This window comes from Cyprinodon tularosa, unplaced genomic scaffold (genome assembly GCF_016077235.1).
Source record: "Cyprinodon tularosa strain WSP-4 unplaced genomic scaffold, ASM1607723v1 ctg267, whole genome shotgun sequence".
Lineage (NCBI taxonomy): Eukaryota > Metazoa > Chordata > Actinopteri > Cyprinodontiformes > Cyprinodontidae > Cyprinodon > Cyprinodon tularosa.
In genome coordinates, this window is record NW_024038971.1 from 1,575,963 (window position 1) to 1,591,479 (window position 15,517).

General features: G+C 37.2%; 1 protein-coding gene across 3 annotated transcripts; it reads left to right on the forward strand.

The window, feature by feature from the left end:
* Positions 1-2,022: 2,022 nt before the first annotated feature.
* kif2c (kinesin family member 2C) lies at positions 2,023-13,625 on the forward strand. 3 transcript variants are annotated; one of them, XM_038289331.1, is made up of 22 exons: positions 2,023-2,217; positions 2,317-2,411; positions 4,545-4,640; positions 5,588-5,636; positions 5,713-5,751; positions 6,128-6,265; positions 6,528-6,644; positions 6,730-6,821; positions 6,906-7,001; positions 7,081-7,135; positions 7,222-7,384; positions 7,494-7,584; positions 7,665-7,728; positions 8,756-8,847; positions 8,937-9,079; positions 9,962-10,175; positions 10,253-10,363; positions 10,487-10,554; positions 11,194-11,272; positions 11,348-11,428; positions 11,507-11,600; positions 13,260-13,625. In XM_038289331.1, exons 1-22 carry the CDS (start codon positions 2,157-2,159, stop codon positions 13,319-13,321), a joined length of 2,100 nt encoding a protein of 699 aa, XP_038145259.1. In that variant the 5' UTR covers positions 2,023-2,156; the 3' UTR covers positions 13,322-13,625. The 3 variants fall into 3 exon arrangements, with proteins under 3 accessions (XP_038145259.1, XP_038145262.1, XP_038145261.1); XM_038289333.1 differs by having other exon boundaries at positions 2,028-2,217; positions 11,194-11,308; positions 11,390-11,428; XM_038289334.1 differs by lacking the exon at positions 5,713-5,751 and having other exon boundaries at positions 2,027-2,217.
* Positions 13,626-15,517: the final 1,892 nt, after the last annotated feature.

Here is a 15,517-nt window from a genome sequence, read left to right on the forward strand (position 1 = left end):
GTTTCTCCTTTCTGAACAGTCTTACCTCTTTTATGAAACCTCCAAAGTAAAAACACTTCAAGTACAGACAAAAGTAACTTTTATTGCACCAATAGTCTTAAATGTGTCCTCTATCTTTATCAACACAGCGCTTCAGTAAAATTCTAAAAAAGGTATATTTTAAGTATATTTTTTTACCTTTTTACTTAGAAGAGCTGCTCTTGAAGCTTTTTGATGGGGTCCCCAACATCTCTTTTTCGCCAAAGTAACTGTCATGTTGTCATGGTACCACTAGAAGGCGCACATAGTCTCTATTATAAAAGTATGATGCACAGTAGCAAAAAAGTAATGTCCTTGGAGCATCAGTTTATGGAGAATTCTCAAACCCACTTTGTTTTTCCCTTTGAGAACTTTATAAAGAGGCACAGATAAATTAGATTAGATTAGATTAGATTAGATTAGATTAGATTAGATTAGATTAGATAAGATTAGATGAGCTTTATTGATCTCACAGCGGAGAAATTCACTCGTCACATATTGGCATATAAGTTACAGAAGGTGCAAACAGGGAGGAAAAGGGTGCATTAAGAATAAGCAATATATATACAGTATATCCAGATATATACAGTATATCAAATGCTGTAAAAAATAAATAAATAAATAAGTGCTTTATGTTGTATCTTAATAGCCCTGTATCGCAGCTGCATTTGCATTACAAATGTGCTGAAACCCTAATCCATTTTCTAATGATGTTGAAATAACACAATTTTGCATATTCTTTAGTTCCGTATAATAAGAAATTAAATTATAATCCTGGCTGAATTAATTTGTTCACATAATTATATTAACATAATAAATCTGATGGTTTACAGAAACACACTACTATTACGCTGCACATTTTGGTTATAAAAACACTTATGCCAAATTTCTTTGAGTACCACTAAAGGCATGCCAAGGATTAGAAGAACCAGTAGTGAAAGGCATTTCAAACAGGATTGACTCATAGGGGCTGAAGAGAGGCCCGCTTCACACTTTTCAGGTTTTTATTTGTAACATTTTAGTTAGCTAATAAAATCTCCAGAAATATTCAACATTTTATGCTTTCGACTTAAAAGCATGATGTGTATGAAGACTTTTGAAAGGCACTGCAAATAAATAAGATGTATTTGTTTAAAAAAAAATCTAATAAAAGTCACAAACTATCAAAAATATTTATTAGATATAAACTAATAAAGAAGTTTTTATTGATCAGCAATTCAAAGTTTCATGAACTCATAAGGGAAGTTCTTTTCAAAAGAATTACCTATGTAGTTACATTTACTCCGTTACATTTACTTGAGTAACTTTTCGGAAAAAAGTATTTAAGTGTAGTTTTAAAATGTTATACTTTTTACTTTTACTTGAGTACATTTTCTGGGTACTCCAAACATTGGAAGTAACATCCCTTAACAAAAACAAACTTGGTGTGATCAAATATGTACCACTGAAAGACGCACTTTCTTCCTTTTTGTACTCAAGACTTAATGGTTAAATGTTATCTATCTGCTGAGTCTGCTGTGTCATTTGGAGGTTGGTTGAAAATCCAGTAAACCGTATACTTTTGATTTAACCTTTTTCTACATTTATTGTAATTTATTAAGCATTAAAAATCTGAATTTTAAAGAGTGCTCCTAACACCTACATTTTTATTGTGCAATTACTGTATGTTATATAACTATATCTGTCCTATTCTTTAAAATGCCAGAATTTGCATGTATCCCAACAATTTTATAAGGTGGGTATAGCGCCATCTACCAGAATGTTTTTTGAAAATTTTCAAAACATTCTGGTAGATGGCGCTATACCCACCTTTGTAATTTCTTTCAAAACAGTAGAAGGAGAAGTGTATAACCTTATAAACCAATCAGAAGAAACTGACGCACATTTGAATCTTTGGCGGTGTCGTGTTTGGTCACAGGCAGGTGAGCTAGATTTCTCTTTACAATCGTTGGACGGAAGAATAATATCATATATAAAATATTCTTTGTTTGGTGAGGGGGCAGTTTTCTGTTTAAATACGGAAGCCGGTTCGTTATCCAGGTTCGTTCTATAGCATTGTTAGCTTAAAGGCTAAAGCTAATTTGCGTCTGTTTCTTTTTTTTTCTTATTTTGTTTTGTCAGCTCGAAAAGAAGCCGAAATGGAAACAAATCTGGCCAGACTTTTAGTTGGGCTGTCTATTCAGATCAGCCGCAGTGATGGTGAGTTTTTTTATTAGTTTTCTTCGTATGTTATAACTGCTGCATATTTGCCGAACCCCAGCTTTTAGCTTCATTTTGAAATATCTGTCTGTCCATCAGGTCGAGTCCATTCGGCCATCATTAAATCCGTGGAGCCCTCCAAATCTACAGTCATGGTCGAGTGGACTGAGAGGAAAATATGCCGGGGGAAGGAGGTTGGTGAACAAAACATATTTGGAAAACAAAGGAGAAATCGCCTGGTGAAACACAATAGCTAAGTGCAGCCTGAAATCTAAGGGTTTCAATTGAGTATTGGAAAATAAAAAATAGCTGCTGAATTTTGTTCAAGCTTTTTAAACACAAGCTTGTTTAAAAATATGGTAGCACATATATCCAGAAAAAGAATAATGCTTGAATTTTATTTATGCAGAGAAGCCAAAAAGAAAACAGGTTGCTTATTTGTTACCTTTCTTTCTATTTCCTTAAAAGTACCCTACTTAGGTAAATAGCTGACTCTACTGGTTTAAAATATGGTTTCACAAACATCATAGAACTTAGTATATAAGCTGTGTTGATATTGTGTGTGTGTTTAGAGTGGGAGATTGTTTTTTTTTTATTGTTCCATAACTTTTTGTTTCTTGAGGGGAGGGGAAAATGTGACACAGGGACTGTTTGTCTTGACCACCATTAATAATTGGAAATATAGGAGAATGTTTGGTTTAATTAAGATGATTTTTGATCTAAAAACAAAAGATTATTAAAAAATTGTAAGAAAATAGCTTCTCTCCTTAATGATTACAAGGGTTCACATTAAAACATCTCAGTTCAAGGGATATTATGTCAATTGATAAACAGGATGAATTCAATTCAGTTTATTTATATAGCGCCAATCCCGACCCATGTCATCTCAAGGCACTTTACAGTTCACCAGATGATACAGTCAAATTGATTCAAAGTTTTCTATCTGAGGAAAACCAGTTGATTGTATTGACTCGGATGCAATCCCTCACATTAAGCATGTTTGTGGCGACAGTGGAGAGGAAAAACTCCCTTTTAACAGGAAGAAACCTACAGCAGAACCAGGCTCAGTGTGAGCGGCCATCTGCACAGGTTGACTGGGGTTCAAGGAGACAGAAGCAGAGATACAAAAAGCAAGATGAAGGATATTGGATGCTTAGGGATTGTTTTGTATCTATGAATATTGAAAAAATTCAGTATTTATTGAATTTGAAATGTCCCATAATCCTTGTGTGAAGGGTGTGGCATTTGGTCCTGATGTGAGGACAATGACTCTTGTAGAAGAGTGATTGTTTTGGTTAAAAAACCAAATTCCATCTTTGAAAAATTATTGATTACTAAACTGTGTTACATTATTTCTCCATTCAATTTTTTTTTTTTATGTAGAGTTGGTAATAAGTTGAAGGCTGGAGTTAAAGTTAATGTGTGATATATATATATTTTTTATTATTATTATTATTTCACAGATTGCCTATGCATTTAATCGCTTGTTTGGTTTAACAGTCTTTTGATAAAAGGAGAATTTTTTTTTTTCTCTGAAGCCTCTTTCCCTCTGAAAATAGCAGGTTAATGTGTGTTTTTGAGACAGGGGTTGCTCCGCTAACAATCGCCGTTTTGCTGCTTTCCCACTGGCAAAAAAAGTCAAGTCTAACCCTTTGCTGGCCAGCTGAGTAGCCTCTGTCTCCCTGCCACTGCATGTCATATGACACCATCATCTTGTATTGGCGTTGAAGATGTCACCATTGGGACAGAAATCAGGAAAGTAAACATTGGATAGTAACATGTAAGGAAGCCAGGGCGTAGTAAGTGTGCTTTATCATTTCGCTGTTTTGTCTGTCCAAATCCCTCTCACCAGTGCTTCGCCATGTTTATCAAATGTAAACAGTTGTTTTGGCTTGTTGGATCAGAAGCGACTGGTGCGGTGTGTTGATGTCCGTATGTTGCATTCAATGGTGTCACGTTATGTAGCGGGTCAACCCGGTTCTGGTGTTCCCACACCATGCCGATCAGAGCCGAGGGGATTTTAAGGCGGGTCACTTGCAGACTTGTTTGACCAGGGTAGAGATGTGTCAGTGAGCCGTTCCTACTGCCATTAAAAGCAAATTGTTCCCGGGTTTAAACGTGTTTTTTAGCCAGTGGAAAAGGAGTATTAGACCTTTCCCAACGTGCCATTTTCAGTGGGGAAAGAGAATTAAGTGAACTGTGTGGAAATAACTGATAAGCTTTCCACTGCCTAGCTTAAATGATGGTTAACATGAGCTTTTAGCTAAACAGCTCCTTTGTTTTCTTTAAAGAATTCCTCCACATCTAGATTTCTGTTTTTATTTCAGATTGAGATCAGCGAGCTGTGTCATCTTAATCCAGAGCTTTTGCATCATGTGAATGCTGCTACTAAAGCTGAGATGCCTTCTGATGCTTCTGATAAGGCAAGTGATATTAAGAGTTTATTTGTTTATATATCCTGGGACGAACTTAAAAACTAAAACATCAAAGATAATGTATTTTTACTTTTATTTAATTCGTTTTTAAATATTTAGTGTAGATGTTATACCTTATGTTACCGTGTAAATGAGTTTGGCTGTAATTTAAGGACAGGTTCTAATAAATCTTCAGTGTGGGGACTATAAATCTGATAGGATTTTTATTTTTTAATTGCTATTTTGCACAATTTGCTTAACTAAGTACTTTTTGTTGAATATAAGAGATTTTGCAGATTTTTTTTATACGTACATTGTTTGATTTACTCAACTTTCTACCCCTTTTATAGAATAGAAAATTTCTTTATTGTCCCACAATAGGGGACATTTTCAGCAGCAAAGAGATTACAGAAGAAAATTTATCACACAAATGTGGACCTTAGGAAAATGTATAAGAATATAACAGTAAGGAGTTAAAATATAAACAATAAAATATTGTACTGTAAAGTGTTTTTTAACAGTATAAAACTGTGCACCTGGAGAATAAATACGGTAACCAATATACAGCTATGGAAATTTTTACAGTAATGGATATTTTAAAATAGCAGCAACATCAGAGATGTGCAAAATGTAGCATGTTATTTAACTGACTATGGTTTCTATCATTACATTTGCTTTTATTTGTTCATGCTCCTGGTGGTTGGCTCCTTTATTCCACTCTGTATTCTCATGAGTGTAGAAAGCCGCAGAAGGCTAGAACTGTTGGTCTCCTTATTTTCACTGACTTGGAAGGATCCAGTGCAGGTGGACTGCATCCTTGTAAGATGCAGCCCATACATTTGAACGCAGCCATAGGCTGCATTGTATACTGAAATGTTATTACTGAATAGCATTTAATTTTGATATATTGATACAGAATTCTTGAATTATTTGCAATCTTTTGTGTTCTGTCCCAGAAGTATACGGGTCGTCTTCGCTCATCCCGGATCCCGGCTCCTCCCTCCTGTAAGTAACCTCAGAAATTGTTTGCTAGAGAACCGCTTACAGTAATTTTCACCTAACGGCTGGTTTCATTCCAAAGCTTCGGCTCCAGCAGCCCAAAATGATGAGGAGGAGTCAGGTTGGCAAGAGTCGCATGTGTTTTCTTTTTAGACAAAACAAATGCAGAAAATCAGAAAGGCAATCTAGCAAAGCCTTTTTTGTTTTTTTTTAGCACTGATTGATTCTTTTTTTACATTTCTATGAGACACGGGTGTCGGGGAGGGGATGGATACTTTCATTTTTTGTGCTCACTCAGAATTAACTCTTACCTTTTTTTTATTTATTTTTTTTTTTTTTAAAGATGAGCATTTAGTAATGATCACTTGGTGGGTTGAGGATGGTGTTGGTTGGTTATTTTGGAAATGGAAGACTAAGAGTCTGCTTGTTTTTAGCTCTTATTTAAGCCTAGCTCATCGTATTGATTTTTTTCTTTTCTTGGGCTTTATCTCTCTTAGTTGCCCTTCGACAGCAGACTCGACAAACATGCTTGTTCCAGCCCCCGACTTCATCCGTGCCAACCATTAAATCTTCTGCAAGGAACCCGGAAACGATAATACCTGAAATAAGCTCCTCGACGCAGTCTGCAGGCTCCGGTTAGTAGTGATAATTCCTACTGTGGGCAACAGTGGCGTTGGATGTAGGAGCTTGCCCTGAAATCGAAGGATTGACATCTGTGGATGGATTTTAGTTGACATGAAGTTGTTGTTTCCTATTGATTTGTAATCACATATCTGGTATTTGATATTGTCAAGATATAAAACTTGCATTTAAAAATTTAAACAAACTGCTTAATTTGTTCTTGTTTTGGTAGAGTTTCTGAATACATCTTTATAGATGCAATTCTTATTTGTGCAGCAACTCCTTCACAGCAGCGAAAAGGAAATGAAGGCAAAGCGGCACGGCAAATGCTTCATTTACGCGAGTCGGTCAAAGAAAACGAACCTGAGATAATGCCTCCGCCTTCAGCCAAAGGTCAGTGGTTCCCACTGACAGCAGGTGAAATAAACTCCGATTCCTTCACATTAGTCTGTAACAGTAACGTATCTCTGCACCGCAGGCAGAAGAAAATCTGTGGCTCCAGAAACGAACAAGAGCAACAAAAGGCTTTCTACGCTCATGAAGCCTGAACTGCAGCCCAAGAAGGGGAAGGTAGAGATGGATTATTTTGGTTTTCATGATTTATTGAATATTAAGGAAATCTGCATTTAAAAGAATGATTTCCATCTGGTTTAGTTCGGAGAGTCATCTAGACCAAATCAGAAGTTCTATGAGATGATCCAGGACTTTAGAGAAACCTTGGAAATAACGCCGTTATCCACCGCAGACAAAGTAAGTTTGGACACACTTTTTTTATTTTGTTTTTAAATCTAGCATTTTTTTAAACTCTACTTTTCTCTTTTCCTCACAGGCCGAGCCTCAAAGGATATGCGTTTGTGTTCGCAAACGGCCTCTGAACAAGCAAGGTGGGCTGAAAATGCATCCCTCAGCAACATCATAAAAAAAACACAAACTTTTTTAACAAATATACGTACGTTTTTGTATATTTAAGAGGTTACCAGGAGGGAGATAGATGTGGTGTCTGTACCTGGTAAAGGCACGTTGCTGGTCCATGAGCCAAAGCAGAAAGTGGACCTAACCAAGTACTTGGAAAACCAGGTCTTCCACTTTGACTGCTCCTTTGATGAAAATGCCACCAATGAGATGGTCTACAAGTAAATATCTTCACAGCAATAGATCACATGTAGAAAAACATCTTGCTTAGCTGCTATTCCACTACATTGCTTTGTTTTCTAACTCCCTAGTCTTTTTTTCCCCTTTCAGGTTCACAGCCAAACCTTTGGTGGAATCCATTTTTCAAGGTTGCATGGCAACATGTTTTGCCTACGGACAGACGGGAAGTGGCAAGACTCATGTAAGCCCCTGTGGTAACATGCACAGGTTGAGGTTGTGCTAAATTTAGACTTGATGTCTTCTTTCCTGAATCTTTTGTAGACGATGGGGGGTGACTTCACAGGGAGGCAACAGAACAGCACTAAAGGAATCTACGCCTTTGCAGGTGATGCTCCAACCAGAAGCTTTCTGTGAACCTTTTAAAGGGGAAGTGGTATTTTTAAAATGCAAATGTTTGAAGCCAACCTGCAGACCCTATTCTGGGCCCTTCACATTTGTTTGCATACTTTGTAAAGATGTGCAAGGGGTTGTTCTAAATTTTTATTTATTGTAGCTTGGATTCAGCCATAAATTTCAAGAAAAGTTAATCCTTTACACCATTTCACCCTTGTTAGATATGAATACGTTCATGTAAAATTAGAACATTTCTTCACTTTAGGAGCCTTGTGTCAAGGATGCTTTGTCAGTGGCTTATCTTACAGAGCATAATTTTAAAACGGTCTTAAAATTCAAGAAATTCTAAGCTTTTTTTTATTTTATTTTTTCTAAAATGATGCCCATGAGAGCTTCTTTTAGACGTGGGATTCTTTGTGAAGAAACAAATTTGTAGCACTGCTCCATATTGATCTCCGGTGTCAGGTTTAGTTTGGCTGCATATGTTAGGAAAACCCTTCATAAGGTAAATCTGATTTGTTTCTGTGACACAAAGAATGTTTAATCAGTGCATGTTTCCGCAATGCTATGGGCCTGTTTCTCTTTCAAAGGTCATGGAAATGTGAGCATGCATGGCATGGTGCTCTTTCAAAGGCTCATTCATCGGTGCCAGATTAAATTACACATTTAATCTCACATTTAGTCTAAGCAAATATAGCAAAGCTGTTCTCTGCCAATGAAACACAGGAGACACAGAAGCATCAGATGCATCTGGACAGACTTTACTGGACACGTTTCAGGAGCATCAAAGCTGCTCTAGACGAGCCTCTGAACTTAATGTGGAAAAACATCAAAAATGAAGCAGCAGGTGCTTTTCTGCTGCCCAAAGTGCATGCCGTGTGAACGTAGTTTATTTGTTGGTTTATATGCTGTGAACTTATTAATATAAGATTTCAGGCAAACACTTGGCTTTTACGTGGGGAAATGTTGATTGCACTGTAGAACTACACCTTCATCACTAGTTGTGTTTATTTTTTCAGCCCAAGATGTTTTCGCCCATCTTAACCACAGGAGGTATGCTGATCTGGATCTGTGCGTCTATGCCAGCTTCTTTGAGATCTACAACGGCAAAGTAATAAAGAACTCATGAAGCATAAGTGGCTCTAACAATCGACCTCTTCAGCCTTTATGTAAACATTTCCTTTTTCTTTCTCCGCTCAGGTGTATGACTTGCTGAACAAGAAGGCGCAGCTGCGTGTTTTAGAGGACGACCGACAGCAGGTTCAGGTGGTTGGGTTGGAGGAGGTCTGCGTGTACTCGGCAGAAGACGTCATCAAAATTATTCAGACGGGGACCGCATGCAGGTACTGTAGGAGATGGGTGACGTCGCCTGATGGGACAAGAATTTGACTTGGATGTGAAAGTTGTTTAGCGGATTTTAAACGCATTGATCAAAGAGCTTCAGTTAGAAAAGGTCGTAGAACAGCCAAAGGAATGAAACTGTTTGGGACAAAAATTAAACAAAGGGTTAAGATTTCTAAGATGTTAAGTTCTTCCAACTCTGTCTCCCCCAATTTTTGACAAATCTATTTTCCACTCTTTTTCCAAATAATCGCTCAGACAACCACGCTGTTGAGTTCAAAGATGTGCAAAATGTTTTCAAGAGGGGTAACATTTTTCTCCTGTTCAATGAGACATTATTGAATGTTCAAACCTGAAAGGGTACAAGACTAATGTTTATTTGAAAGTAATATATAATGATTTATTGTAAATAAATAAATAAGTAAATTATAAATGGATCAGTTGCATTTGTCAAATTTACCGTGATGGCCCTAATTTACAGCAAAGAATGCTTTGCACTAGTATACTGCTTTATTTCTGTCAGAAATAAAGGCATGTGCAGGAAATGCAACTGATCTTTTATAATTTACTTATCCAATAAATCACATTATATATCACTGTCAAATAAATATTAGTCTGGATGTACAGCACTACCTGCCTCTTCAGACATTTTATCATGCTGTGTGTCTTCCAGCACTATACCCCGCTGAGGACAGTCTGTTTACAGCAGTGCCATTTTTAAAATGTCCTGTAGAGGGAGCGCAACTTAAAATTTACTTATTGCTGCTTTAAATTATGAAATTGAGGTGAAGTCAGATTCTAGGTTTTCTGTGATTATTCATTAAGATTTGCTGTTTGGATGGTTTTAAATAAAATTATTCTTCCTCATTTAACTATCTGCCCAGAACATCGGGACAGACGTCAGCCAACCCCAACTCCTCTCGCTCCCACGCCATCCTCCAGATTGTGCTTCGACGTAATGACCGTGCTTCCACTCTGCACGGCAAATTCTCACTGGTCGATTTGGCAGGCAACGAACGTGGCACGGATGTCAGCAGCAACGATCGCGGCACTTTGGTTGAGACTGCAGAGATCAACCGTAGCCTGTTGGCTCTCAAGGTAAAGAGTGGAAAACACGGAGGGCCTTTCTCTTAAACCATGACCCAGGAAGACTAACCATCCTGTGTGATTTGTAGGAGTGTATTCGTTCTCTTGGGAAGAACAGTGATCACATTCCTTTTCGAATGAGTACTTTGACCAAAGTACTCAGGGATTCATTCATTGGAGAAAGCTCCAGAACCTGCATGGTAAAGAAACAAACTCCTCAATTTCTCTCAGCTTTATGCTTGGATTGTGTACAAATTTATAATCTAGAATGACATATGATGATCTATTCTGACACAAAGCTATAATTCCACCCTCTTATTCAGATTGCAATGGTGTCCCCAGGCATGGCTTCTTGTGAATATACAATGAATACTCTTCGCTATGCAGACAGGTACAGACAGTGTGAAGTTCAACATCTGAAAATGCCCAGAAAGCACTTTTATGTTAATTAAAGATAGAGTTCTTGTGTAGTGTAGAAACTTCTTGAATTTGGTTCTGGTAATTATCTGGGTTGGACAAATATTTCTTTGAACACATTTCTTTCTTTGCATCCTTTCCTTCTTTCTAGTTTGTGCTTCTCTTGCATCCATCTTTGTCTCTTTTCTTTTGTTACCCCTTCTGGTCCTTCCACTCATTTTAAAAAAGTTCTTTTGTGAGTCGATCGATTTCTGTCCCTTTCCTCCCATCTTCTGCTCATACTTTTGTGTCCTATGTTGTTGTTCCTTTTCTTTCCCTGACTAGTTGTCACAGCTTTTTTTGCACTTCTTTTCTTGTTTACTTCATTTCTCCTATCCCTCCTTTCAATTTTTCCATTAATTTTTTTAGACAAACAGGAATTGCTTTAGTTTCTTTTTTGCTTTTTAAATAAAATAAAACCTAACATTAAGAGCAGGATTTGCATATTGCCAGAAGCAATTTTAAACTGAAGAAAAACTTCTAGCTTTTTGTCAAGGATTGTATCAGGTGTATGAGGTTTTAAAGCTTGTGGTGAGACACATGACTGCTTGAAACATGTCTGGTTCTTTTGCAGAGTGAAGGAGCTGAATGGCAATCCCAAAGCTATTGAAGCAGAGAAAGAAAAGGAGCCAACAGACAGTTCATCAGAGGAGGTGTCTCACAGCAATGAAAGTTCTTATCTTAATGAGGTATTTCTAAGTGTTTTAACATCTGTTGCATGTGAACAGGAAACTTCTGTAGAGTTCACAGTGCTTGATGTCATATCACAGGTAGCAGAATTGGAGGAGAAAGTCTATGAAGAGCTAAAGGTGGTTTGTGTACTTATTTTTTTAAATATATTTTTTAAGTGTCTTCCCATGGGAAACTAAACAATTGTCATTCTTTAGAGGTCAAGTGAACTCTATATTGAAATGGGCCAAATCTCCTACAACATTGAGGACAGACTTCCTGCTCTCGTGGATCATTCCCGGAAGATGCTGGGTTTGTGTTGCATTTGACTACATCTTTCTCTTATGTTATCATTTCTAGATTGTATTCTATTTAGGGCTGCAACTAACGATTTTTTTAAAAATCGATGAATCGGCCGATTATTTTTTTCGATTAATCGATGAATCGGACAAAAAATATTTTTTATATTAACCTCTTTATTCCAAAATAAACATTTTAGACAGAACAACCAAGCACACAAGTACAGGTTGCTCATTAACTGTACTGGTGCAATATGAAAAATAAATGTTTGTGTTAAAACTACGCAAACTTACATGAGAAGTGCAGCTGTACATCCACAAAATATAGGCTACTTTGTTTCATAAAGCGCAAAAAAAGACAGGCATTTTTGTTTTTAAAAGCCCCTAAGGGGTTCAAACAATAGGTCCCCCCATTTCAACAAATGAGTTTTTTTTTTTAGACTAGAAGAGTTCTGCCTTTTAAGACAGGAAAGTATAGCAGTTAAAGTTGCTACTTGAAAAAAACCTTAACCATAGAGATAAAAATAGCCCTGTGATTCAAATTATAAATTGTATTTGGAATAAAAATGAGAGAACTAGGGGTGCTAAAAAACACATCCTCCAAAGACAGATATTTACATGGGAATGTGGCATATAATTAATTGACATATTACTGATCTTGCTGGATTTTATTCTGCTTTACTTCCATAAATTGTAGAATCTCCTTTACTTTATCTTTGCCAGAAGATTTAAACTTTAAAAGCCTTGCCCTCATAATTTGCAAGTTAATTTATTTATAAAGAAAATGTAAACGCTGCTTAAGCTAATTCAAATGAAATTAAAAGTAAAATAAGTAGCCAACCTTATCACTGTCTGTAACCTACTAACACGGTAAGGAAAGCATCAGATGAGCTACCTGAGAAACTAACGTTACGTTTCCCCACTTTAAAACGAAACAAACATGGTTACTCATCCTGCTGATCAGCTCTCTTCACTGCCATCGAAAGCTCCGAACAGTGGTGCTTCCGTGCCATGTTAATTTGTTTTAACAAAAGTTGCATGTTACGACTTTTTTCACTTTACAAAGCGCAGGCTATTTTAATTATTGTGATCAATTTGCGCCGTCAATCCCGGCGCATGCGCGCTTCATTTTCAGTCTGGACGCTGAGGCTCTGACTGCAGCGCTGAGAGGGACTCCTGCGGGAGAACGGGGTTGGGATGGGGCAGGCGCCCCACGGCAGCAGCTGCCGCAGGAGAACAAGAGTAGGAACGATACATGCTTTCACGTAAGAGTCTCCAAAAGCCGCCAGTGAAACCGTAAAAAGTCGCCAGATTTGTTGCTAGTCGCTTTTTTGAAAAATAGTCACTGGAGGGGTCTGAAAAGTTGCTAAATATAGCGACAAAGTTGCTGAGTTGGCAACACTGCGCACCTGCGACGCTGGTTCGCTCTGCCGTATTTTTTTTTTTCTTCCCCCGTTTCAGTCAAGTGGCAGTGATGACGACGGCGGCGGATAACGTATTAATCGCGCGACACAACTAATCGATGATGACATTCGTTGCCAACGCTTTTAAAAGTCGATTTTTATCGATTCGTTGTTGCAGCCCTAATTCTATTTACCTTTATGACCAATATTTTCAGTGTTTGAAGCACAGAATATTTTAGTTATGGAGACCCTGTTGTATTTGTTTGCAGACGCTGTCATGGCTCTGCAGTCAGCTGTGGAAAAGGGGCGCACGGCGAGGCTAAACCACTGACACAATCCATCAGAGGGAGGAAAAAAACAGTTTCTTAACCATTTTTGTTGTCCTATGTAAGTTTTTGAATAAAAGGAATCATACTTTTATTTCATTTATTTTTCCTCTTTTGGGGTTGAGGGCACGTGGCAAAGGTCAATGGGCCAAAATTTCGAACCTGTGACTTCACTGAGAACTAAAGCTTTCATATCCGGGTTGCTCACTCTTGCATCTGCTGAAATATATCATGGCAGCATTTAAACTCTTTCTTGTAAACCCCTTCCTATGGCATGTTTGCTACTATGATTAAAGTGCTTACTATATATATACTTTTATTTTTTTCTTTCAACCAAAAATCTGAGTAAAGCTTAGATTAAATCCAAGTTGTAAGGTTGGGTGAGGGAGCTAATTTGAATTGATGTAAGATAAATCACCTTGTTTCCCCTAACATTGCACTTGCATTATTGATGTTAAGGCATGTGTCCGACTGGGCGCCCAACACCCATATGGAGCACTACATCAGGGTTATTGCATTTTGTAGGGGTGTCTGAATGTCTAGTGGATAGGAAAAATGCATCAAAGATTTCCCACAATGCATCTTGAAAAATGGTGTACATCAGTGGTCATCATGTTTCTCCCAGAATTCTTTGCAAGACGTCTCCTTGCAAAACCATTGAGGATTTTAATTTTTTATTTGGTGGGCATTGTTTATAGTTTATATTGGTCATTTTTTTAGTCTTGATAACAGTTTGGATTTATCACCTAATAAATTAAAATTGGTGATAAATGTGTAAAATGTGAATTATTTTTAATGATTATAAATGACACTTTATGTAAAATGTGTCCCGAAGAAGCCCATTAAAATTTGTATTTTTAGTATTGTTTGTGATTATGGGGATTGCTATTGCATGAATTCACATCTCTATAGGGCCTGCTTCTTCTGGGTTCGAACTCGGGGCCTCCCATCCGGGTCCACGTTAGGCGTTACCGCCCGCAGCCCTGTGGAACATTGTCTTTATAGCCTTGAGGGTTTGGGCCCCGGGTGCCCTCATCTGCCCTTCTCTGGTGGTTTCCTCTGGGGCTGCCCGCACCTGTTAAAAAGCATATTGTCCATCTGAAGGAGCTTTGTAATTCCTTTATAAATGAGAATGCCTATGCATACATACCAAAGGAATTAGGTTCTGCATACACACTAAATACTACACTACAGCTACAGATTTATGAAAAATATTGCACAATAAGTGTTGCCTTTCAAACACATGGATATCTAAGGGATACCTGCTGCTCTGGAAGCTTCTCTTGATGTTTACTTTTGTTGGTCTCCCTTTTGCTGTTATGCTCTGTTTTGTGTCCCTCTCATCTCATACAGGTTTGGAAGCATGCTTATCAGTGTTTCTCTACATCTTGTGTGTCTATTTTTTATGTTTTAAATTTTTTATGAACTCTTTACTGTCTCGATTTCTTTATTTCCCTTTTGTTCTTATCTCCTCTTTCTTTCTCACCTCACTTTCCTTCTCCGTGTCTAATTTTACACCCTAATTAATTTTCAATAGTTTCATATACAAGTATCAAGTGGAACCTTATGGCAACAGCTGTAATGATCTGCTTTTCTAAGCAAAGCTATTCCCAAAGATTTATTTCTAAAACAGGAAACAAACAAATTCCGCCTTTTCTCATAATAAAACAAAAAAATTGTTTTTTAAGGACATAGCTGAGCTCTAGTGGTCATATGTGTATATAGCCTACTATAAAGTTCACTATATAGTCCCCACTCTATATCATGATTTAGCGGTTATGGCGCACATTCGGACACGGCCTTGGTAAGAGATATTTAGAACAGTCAGTTACAATGACCAAAAATGTATTCTTTTTTGTCATGAGTATTTTCCACTTTCAAAATTTTTTTTCCTTGAATAAAATGCTTTTATACTGATATTGAACAAATTGTGATGAATATGGCACAGTCTGATTAATAGAAAAGTCATCCCAGTATTGGAGCACCCTCCTTTCCTCAAATGCTCAAAATTAGCTTTTTCTATTCTTGAACAATAGTTTTGCCTTTCCACTCTTAAAGTTATGTGAACTTAGGTTACAATGTACATGTCTTCTTTCACAAGAAAATGCAAATAAGTAAAGCAGTTAAAAAAAAAATAATAAAAAGCTTGCTTTAGAGAACAAACCAGTGGTATGTTTTTAAAGCTGTTTGTAGTTAAATAT